The sequence below is a fragment of the Archocentrus centrarchus genome, chromosome 3 (assembly GCF_007364275.1).
Source record: "Archocentrus centrarchus isolate MPI-CPG fArcCen1 chromosome 3, fArcCen1, whole genome shotgun sequence".
In the NCBI taxonomy this organism is placed as follows: domain Eukaryota; kingdom Metazoa; phylum Chordata; class Actinopteri; order Cichliformes; family Cichlidae; genus Archocentrus; species Archocentrus centrarchus.
Genome location: NC_044348.1, coordinates 14473229 through 14483174, shown reverse-complemented (window position 1 = coordinate 14483174; position 9946 = coordinate 14473229). Strand labels below are relative to the sequence as shown.

General features: G+C 39.4%; 1 protein-coding gene across 1 annotated transcript in view; it reads right to left on the bottom strand.

Annotated features, from left to right (window-relative positions):
* LOC115778204 (uncharacterized) overlaps nucleotides 1–9946 on the bottom strand; it is a 105771-nt gene continuing 95825 nt past the window's right edge. Inside the window, 5 exon segments of the mRNA XM_075074359.1 lie at nucleotides 1–922; nucleotides 3519–3718; nucleotides 3904–4018; nucleotides 4345–4514; nucleotides 4631–4898. Of these exon segments, the coding sequence (XP_074930460.1) occupies nucleotides 818–922; nucleotides 3519–3718; nucleotides 3904–4018; nucleotides 4345–4514; nucleotides 4631–4898 (858 nt within the window). The 3' untranslated portion in view covers nucleotides 1–817.

Sequence of the window (9946 nt, the reverse complement as noted above, 5' to 3'; positions counted from 1 at the left end):
GCACAGACGACAAAGGTTTCCAGCCAAGGGAGAATTATTACAGTGGTATCAGAGGAGGAGTGAAAAGTGAAAAAGATCAAACATGAGTTGAGTGACAGAGTCCAGTTCTGGTCCATTTTAAATACAGCCCATTGCCTGTGCCGCTTTTCCTGATTTTTTTTTTTAGGCATTTTAAGGGAATGGAGGAAGAGAGACAAAAACAGAGGAGGATTTAAACAAAACAAAAACAAATAAATAAAACAAAAAAACCCCAAAACAACAGAGAGCAGAGTGGGAGACTCCTCATTGCAATACCAAAAGTAGGTGGTAAATGGATTGCGCAGGTCAGTACCATTCACACTCATGTGCGTGTCTGAACACAGCCCATCTTGCTGTCACAGGGGATGGTTGGAATGCCTGTTTGATCCATTTTTGGTTGGTAGTTTGTAATTATGGGTAGTAAGAGGTACTGTTCTGACGTAAAACATTGGGAAATATGGTGGAAGAAAGACTGAAGGAGATCTTCAAAAAAAAACTATGACTTAACGTGAAAGATGGAACAAGGAGAGTGTATGACATCAAAGACATTTTAAACTTCAGACAAACGGATGAGCGGGGGGGTCAGGTGGGAATCAGATCTTGACAGGGGTGAAGTTTAAGGAAGGTGTCATGAGAACTGAGGGCAAGGAATATCAAAGAGGCCTGAGAACAAAGAGATGATAGATGGTCTGAAGCCCAACAGTGCATTTAGATAGTAGGGGACATGTGCTGAGGGCAGGGGCTGAGTGGGAGAATTCTTGAGGGGAAAAGAATATAGGCAGGTCAGCTGCTGGGTCCCTCAGGCCTTAAGAGCATGCCACTGGGCCACGGCAGTGCGAGGATGCCCTATCATGTCTTTCCAGTGTTTTACCTCTGCTGGGCCACTCTTCCATGAAAGATAAATCTGTGAGAAAGAGAGAGTCACTGTAACTCCTATACTGTCACACAGAGATTGATGTTATTTGTAAAGAACGCTCCCCCCAAAACATCAGGGTGTTAAGTAAAAAAACTAAACAAAAAAAACTTCACTGTGAGTCTTTAGTGTAGCCCTTTCACCACTAAGCCTGCTGCTCTAATTGGAATTTAACTCAAAGCCAGAGCAGAAAAAAGCCATTAGAGCAAGAGATTTCACCCACTGGAAAACTCTGAGAAAGGCTAATGCTGTTACTAATAGGATCAAATGCAAACTCTTCTGCAAGTGATTCTAATGTAGCAAGAAACTCCAGGTTTGCACATGAAATAATGTTCACTTTTTCATTCTCATTTCATACAAGGCTATTCTAATAATAGGCAATTGCAGCATGAAAGCAAATAATATATATGGTTCGGATGGGAATAATATAGTACCTGTAAATACTGTAAATGTGTATGAAGGTAGATAAAGAAAAAGTTCACCACTGCTGTGCATAGTTTATAGATTTTTTTCAAGTGCCCAACGAAACAAGGATTTGATTTATGCTTTGGTGTATTTTCATTTAGTCTCCCCATACATGTGCTGTATCTATTTATAGAATTATACCTGGAGTTGGTATTTGCTTTAACAAACAAACATCATTCACTCTGCACAAAAAACAGAGTTACTTTGGTTATATTTAAGTATTGATATATGAATCAGTTATGGGATAAATTTGATAAGGACTATATAAGACAAGACTTTGGTTTATGGGGCTGTAAATTCCTGACAAATCCCACAAGTTTCAAGAAAAGAACAATTTAATTTGGTAATAATTACAATTGAAGCAGAAACTGTTAAATTGCATGTCCAGTGAATTCACTCATATTAACTGTTGAGCTAGCATAACTAAGACTCTTTCAGTCAGAGCACCCAATGTCACTTTGTCTACAGGCAGCAATACAGATGAATAAACACGGTACTGTGCAAAACTCTTGAGCCAACCCTCAATTCTTTATATTTTGCTAGGAAAATTAGAAATATGTACAGTGATTCATTGAAACATACATGAAACTACAGTGTGTAAGGCACAAGAAAGTTTGCCTTATATATTTCTATCAATTCTAACGAGCTTGAAAGCCAATATTTGTTATGACCACCTTTATTTTTCAACAGAGACTCTCTAAGCAAGCTTTTTTGTAATTTCTTTAAGTAGCCTTCAGCAATAGTTCTCCAGGTTTCTTGAAGGACATGCAAAGCTCTTCTTTGGATGTTGGCTGCCTTTTGTTCCCTTCTCTGTCGAGATGAGATACTGCTTCAATAATGTTGAGGTCCGGGCTCTGGGGAGGTCAGTCCACGACTGTCAATATTCTACTGTGTATTTTTGTATCCAGGTATGCTTTTACTGCTTTGGCAGTGTGTTTGGGATCATTGTCATGCTGAAAAATTAAGTTGTTGCCAATCAAAAGCTTTCCAGATGATATTACATGACAAATCAAAGTACATATTTCCATATATTTTGACAACACCCCTAACACCACTGGCTGAAATGCAATCTCCTTGTTTCCCTTCCTTAAGAGTGGCTTCTTCACAGCCATCCCTCCACTAAGATGAGGCTTCTGATGAGGCTTCAGTAAACAGTAAATGGATGAATTGAAGGGTTAGATGCATCTCTCAGGTCCGGTGTCAGGTCTTTGCCCCCCCCCCAATGACTTTCAGATACTGTTGTAGATCATTTTTAGGCCTGCCACATCTTCTTTTGTTCTCCACTTGTCCACTTTCTTCAATCTTTGAAGGACACACTGCACATTATGCGGAGATATCCCAAGGTTTCAGCTAATAAATGCTATTTTATGCCAGTCAAAATGTGCTATCTTTGGCATTTTTTAAGATTCAACTAAAGAAGTAAGAACAAATCATGTGTTTTTGCAACAAGCTGCCAGTAACAAAGTGCCTAAAGATACTATTTAAATGTGTTTCTTTGCTAAGTTGTCTGTTATGTGTAGACACAACACTGGTTCATTGTTGAGTTAGTTGCCCTTTTTGTGTATGAATGATGCATTAAGGACCGGGCTGAAAATGAGTGAAAAAAGCAGCTAATGCCCCCCCAAAAACTTTGAAGAGCTACTGCTCAAGACACTTTGAAAAATTAGAAGAAAGTCTGACTCCCTTGAAGCAAAACATAAAGACTGGCTTAAGACTTCTGCACAGTAAAATAATAATACATAAATTAAAATAGAGCTGTTCTTTATTAGAAATTCTTCTGGAAAGCAAGGAAACAAGTAACAGTACTTGGTAAAAAAGGTTCCCAATAATTAGAAGCAGGAAACACTTTAAAAATGCTTTTGGAAAGTATTGGAAGTGATTAAGAAACTATTTATTCATCTCGTAAATTTAGCTGTTCCTCATTTGCTGCATATGAATTAATTTACAGCACAAGTGACTGAACTGCATGTTCCAGCAGGGGTCAGTAGAGACTGGCTCAGTGATCATCTGCTGATGGTCTGACAGACAGTCAGAAAAACACAGTGGAATAAAAAAAAAAAGAGGAGGAAGAAGAAGAAGAAAAAGAAGAAAGAGGACAGGCGAAGAAGAGGGAAGGAGATACCTTTCCAATGACATCATTGCGACTGAGTCTGTCCTTGTCCATGACGGTGATAATTATGGTGGTCTCCCTCAACACGTGGGCAGGCACATCAAAGGGGAAGGACTCGTTGAAAACAGGGTTCAGACAGCGCTTCATTACCACCGTCTTCTTCTTCTCCACACGCTTGTCCTTGTGCATCAGCCACACTTTTACATAGGGGTCTGAGGAGAGGGAAATGTGCCAGTTTGTAGCAATATATGGTACCATTCCCAACTACCAGAATTAGGGATTTAATGAGAACAAAAATTAAACAAAAAAACAAAAAAAAATACATTATTTTCTCATTTTCTGTTTTAATCCACAATAATAAGGTATCAGTGAAAGGAAGATGAAGGAGCATCTATACCAGAAGTGCCTCCAATGTCCATGGCTTTGAGGTTGCGGGCTTTGATGATGCTCACAGTGATGGTATTGGCTGTGGGGTTGTAGCACAGAGACACCAACAGATCCCCTCGACTTCCCTGGAGAAATCATATACAAAAACAACAACAACAATAAATTGTATATTTTTAATTGCCTCTTTTGTGTTGCTCTCCCTTCCATTGCTGTTGCTTATATTTTGGTTACTTCCTCTGCCTGCCTGTGTTTTCTTCATCTACCTGTCAGCCTCTTCATATTCCCTTCTATCCTTTCTCCCTCCAGCATGCTGCTATATCTCCCATGGGAGCATCATGGCAGCCAGGAATGACATCACCCGTTACATTCTGTCCCATCTTCTCTTCATCCCGCCCCCTCCCTTTCTGTCTATCTTCTTTTCCTCTACTCTCCCACTTTCCTTCTTACTCACACTGCCATCGCTACATGGTTTCAGCTCCTTCCAAAAAGTCTGCATGTTGGCTAGGTCCAGCTTGTTGAGTGGGATGGACACTTCTCCTATGGGGTCATTCCTGCTGAAGCGGTCGTAGTCAAGAACCTGCAGGTAAAGGGTCCTCTGAACCACCTTCTCATAGGGGAACCCTGAGAAAGGGATTCATACAAGATAATCTTAATATATTGCAATGATCCACACAGAAAAACACAAAAGTGCCTTCATGTGCTGTGAGTGCATTTAAGGAAAGGCTTCCTGATCACACCTTCAAACAGGAAGGTCTCGTTCCAGTGGGGGTTTAGATTCTTCCTCTTCACTTTTGTCTCCAATTTGTGCTTCTTGTCTGGCAGCAGGTAAAGTTTGACAAATGGATCAGAGGTGCCTGAAAAGTCCTTAGCTGGCAAATCTTGGCCTTTGAGAATTTTCACAGTGAGGGTGGAGTCTTGAAAGCTGTATCCAACACTGAACTGAATACGACCCAGCTTTTCACACACTGGACCCTCATGTTCTTCTTCCTCTGAACCTGGTGACAACTGACAGGAAATAAATATTACATTATTTTTTATTCAATTCTCTTAGCTTATGAGAGGATTTGCAGTGCTATGACAAAGTATTTGCCCCCTTCCTGATTTCTTTCTTTCTTTTTTCATTTTTTGCATATTTGTCACACTTCAATGTTTCAGATCATCAAACACATTTTATTATTAGACAAAGATAACCTAGGTAAATATCCCAGGAGTGGCTGGCCAACCAAAATTACCCCAAGAGCGCATCGACAACTCATCCAGGAGATCACAGAAGAACCCAGAACAACATCTAAAGAACTGCAGGCCTCACTTGCCTCGTGTTAAGGTCAGAGTTCATGATTCAACAATAAGAAAGAGACTGGGCACAAATGGTATCCAAGGAGAGTTTCAAGGTAAAAACCACTGCTGACTAAAAAGAACTCAAAGGCTCATCTCACATTTACCAAAAAAAAACCCCCCAAAAAAACTCCATCTTGATGATTCCTAAGACTTTTGGGAAAATATTCTGTGGACAAAAGTTGAACTTTTTGGAAGGTTTGTGATCTGGATGACTTGCTGTAATTGTAACCATGAATTCTGCTCTCTACCAGAAAATCCTGAAGGAGAACATCCGACCATCCGTTCTTGGCCTGAAGCTCAAGCTCGTTTGGATTATGCAACATGACAATGATCTGAAACAAGGCAGCAAGTCCACCTCTGAATGGCTCAAAAAAACAAACTGAAGGGTTTAGCGTGGCCTCGTCAAAGTCTGGACTTAAATTCAATTGAGATGCTTTGGCACAACCTTAAACAGGCCGTTCATACTTGAAGACCCTCCAATGTGGCTGAATTCAAACAATTCTGCAAAGAAGAGTGAGCCAAAATTCCTTCACAGTGATGTGAGAGACTCATTGCCAGTTATACGAAAGCCTGATTGCAGTTCTTGCTGCCAAGGGTGGCACAACCAGTTATTAGATTTAGGGGGCAATTACTTTTTCACATAGGACTAGATAGGTTTGGATAACTGTTTTCCATTAATAAATGAAATCAATCACTTATAAACTGCATTTTACATTTATTCAGTTTATCTTTGTCTAATATTAAATTTTGTTTGATGACCTGAAACATATAAGTGTGGCAAATATGTAAAACACTTTTTCACAGCATTGTATTACTGGTTCAGTTCAGTTTGCTCAGTGCTAACATGAGCATGGTGGCTCAGTACTTAGTATTGGGTCCAAACCTGGGCGGGGATCTTCCCCTCATGCTTGTGCTGGTTTTATCGAGGAGCACTGATTTCCCGTACAATTAAAATAGCATGCTGAGTTAACCTTGTCTATCTGTTCCAGGACAATCTTGCAAAAGAGATTATTAATCTCAAAAATTTAATTTCCTGGTTAAATAAATGTAAAAGGCAACACATTGAAATCAATATAAACTGAATTTTGTTTCACTCGAGATACATTTGGTGTTAAGACAACAATTATTGTTTTATTTACATAAACCAGGAGTGAAAATATTCCAGTTTATGAATGATTGCAGTGTTTTGCGCTGTTGGATTGTATGACACAGCTGAATGATGTGGGGAGAATATTAACCGTTTGTAAGTTAACATGCAGTTATGGTGTGTCCAAATTGTGAGTGTGAAATCTTTGCATCTCTCCAACAATGAAACAAAGGTAAAGTGGCCATAATAGATACACAGCTTTCTGCAAACAATTCCCACCCGTAGTGCAGTGTGTTGTACATACGTCATTTGGGGTGATATTGTTTAGGTGGTTCAATCCCCAACACACTGGCAAAATGAAAGGCTCGCAGGGTAACTCTGGCATCACAGTGCAGGATTTCATAGAACTCAGCTAAGGTTAAAAATCTATTTATTACAGATCAATCATCATCATGCAACAACGCTGCTGTCAGTGATGACGATGATGATGATGAAGTGTCTGAAATCTAACTATACTACTCAGATGTAAGTACATAAAATTATATAAGTTCCTATAACAGAGAGTACTGAAGGGCTAATAAGGTGGTGATTTTGAATATAGGACTGCTGCATTAGACTTCATTAGTTTGAAGGTATATCAAATGAACTGGTACTAGAAAGGTATAAAAATGTAGTACCACGGGCGCTGCACTGCTATTATCTGAATCGAGAGTCAAGCTCTGTAATATTCACAGCATGTTCACACAGTCTGAACACTTAAAGAGGAGCGAATGTGAAATAAGTGACTCGGACTCCACTCCACGGGGGGCACTAATTCTGAACTTCTCCATAAATACCACAGCTTGTAAGTGGCAAACTCGCATGATGTTATGTCACATGGCTAGTGTCCCCTGTAAGAAAAGGGCAGAGATGGTGCATGGCTGTGTGGAAAACCAGATTATCTATTGACAGACAGATCCTCTGACTGATGGTGACATGGCCTGGAGGGAGGGAGAGAATCCCGTTTAAAAACTACTATCTGATGGGGGACGAGCTGGAGGCATTATTCAAGGAGCAGAAACATAATATCTAATTCCGTATTTTCCAACACATTCCTGATGGTGCTGCCCAGCCTCATTCTCTATGCTGAATATGATCACTTTTCATTATGCAGTCCTCCAGCCAACAGCTTGCCTAAATTGCTATTCCCAATTTTCTGCACTTTCTGTTTTTCCCTCTTCTTATCCAGTTTTTAAATTTGCCTTCCTAATTTCTTTTTCTAAAACCAAAACGATCCACATGCTGCAGAGGAAAATTCTCCTGGAGAAGGAAACGTGGCCACGTTTGTGCAAAGCATAAATCTGCTGATATCTATATCTGCATCTATTCTGTTATTAAGAAATAACTTAAAAGGGTAAAAGCCATGTTCCTTCCTCATAGTCACAACTGAAAATAAATAGATAGATAGATAGATAGATAGATAGATAGATAGATAGATAGATAGATAGATAGATAGATAGATAGATAGATAGATAGATAGATAGATAGATAGATAGATAGATAGATAGGTAGATAGGTAGGTAGGTAGGTAGACAGAAAGACAACAATGATGCCCTAAAAGTGCGTTATAAATTAAGCTAAATAAAGTATGCAAGAGCATATATCTATACACAAATACACACACACACACACACACACACACACAAATGTATCATTTACTCTTGTTTGAGTAACATTTGGTAAAAACTGCAGTGCACATCTGTTTTTGGAAGTCATTTAGTTAAATACACGGTTGGAAGAAAAAGTCTATAGACTCTTAGGGAATAAAATAAATAAGGATTTCAGCAATGCTTACAAAAATAGGGTCAGATCTTCATCTAAACCCCAGTATATACAAGTAAAATTGCTCTAAGAACACACTAACAGTTGTGGTTTTTTATGTTCTAATTATACATAATGAATAATCACTCAGTGTACGCTAGAACCTCTTTTACCAGCAACAACATCCATCAGATGTTTCCCTCAGCTGCTTATGTGACCAGCACAATGATAAGGGGAAACTCAGGACCGCACCTCACTACAAAACTGTTTGAGTTCATCAGTATTTCTGTGATGACTTGAGTTGACTCCTCAGGTCATGCCACAGCATCACAATTGGGTTAAGGTCAGGATTCTGCCTTGGTCATTTCAAAGCTTGAATTTTGTTCTTTTTTGTGAGCCACTTTTTAATTTACTTGTGTGCTCTGTGTCAGTGTTTTATTCCATCAGTAAAAGCTTCAACTTTTGCCCTGACATTCCAGAGGAAAACTTCTTCAGACAATCCTAAATCCACTGTTTCCTCACGAATTAGAAAGCAGCCAGGCCCTGAGGGAACAAAGCATACCCAAACAATACTACTCCTTCCACCATGCTGCACTGCTGAGGCATTGCTGGTGGGGTGCAGTGCTTTTTCACCTCCTCCATACATAGCATTGTGCATTTCTCTTAAAAAGTAAAACTTTTGTCACATCTGTCCACGCAAGAGTTCAGGAACATTCAAGGTGTCTTTTGCAAACTTGCAAGACACCCTTGCCTTCATTTTATCCTCCCACTAACATCATTCTCATGCAGTATTTTTCTCACAGTGGACAAATACAGACAGGTTGAGGAAACTGTAGAGATCTGTGCAGGTGTCCCACTTTTGCTGTCTGACTTGGATTGTTTTTCTCTTCTTTCAGGACTTGATATTGTGTTATTTGTGTGATCTTTGCAGGCCAGCCAGTCCATATACTTCCATTTGGAATCAAATTGTCTTATTGTTGCTTGATGAACACCCATAAAAAAAGCATTTTTAAACTCTTTTCTAGCCATCTTTGTGCATCTCTATAATTCTTCCTCTAATGTCGCGTGAGTGAAAGTTGCGATCGAGGAATGGTTCACACACAAAAAAAAAGCAACCAGAATTCACCTCTACAACCCACGCTCCCACTCCAATCTCCTGAACCACAGAAGTCATTAGCACTTTTTCCACCCTGGACTGCGAGTGATTAATCAAGTGTTCAATAAGAACACAAGAAGTACAGAACATTTTTTATTTCTTTTGTCAGATAGTGCTTGTCTATAAATGTGACTAATGAATGTCAAAACATCACAAACTTTTCATTTTCCTTGTAACTGTAAATAATGAAATGCATTTGGACCCAGTTCCTAAAGATGGACTCACCCATGGATGCTTCAGATGGTTTCATTACATTTCTTGACAATGACAAAAAAAAAATGGTAGAATATCACCTGCCTTATCCTTTAAACAAACATATAAATCTCTGAAAACTTTCCATGGCTTTGTGAGCACCACACAAAATGAAAGCAGTGTCAGAGTACATCCTGATAAAAACCTGATGCTGACAGGACCCCCATACAATCTCCCCCAAATCCCCATCGCCTGAGATGCTTGCGAGGGTTGGATGCATATATACTCTGACGTTTAATGCCATTTCACTCTGTCCTTTCTCTCAATGCAGTCTGCATATACTACTATGGCTTTTTATACAGTAGCACAAGTGGCTCAAAAGTGCAGGATGGGTATTTTCAGCGCGAAAGGAGGGTTGTGTAATATATAGACGGCTTTGGCAAAAGTGCCCAGAATGAGTATTATCATTAAGCACCACCA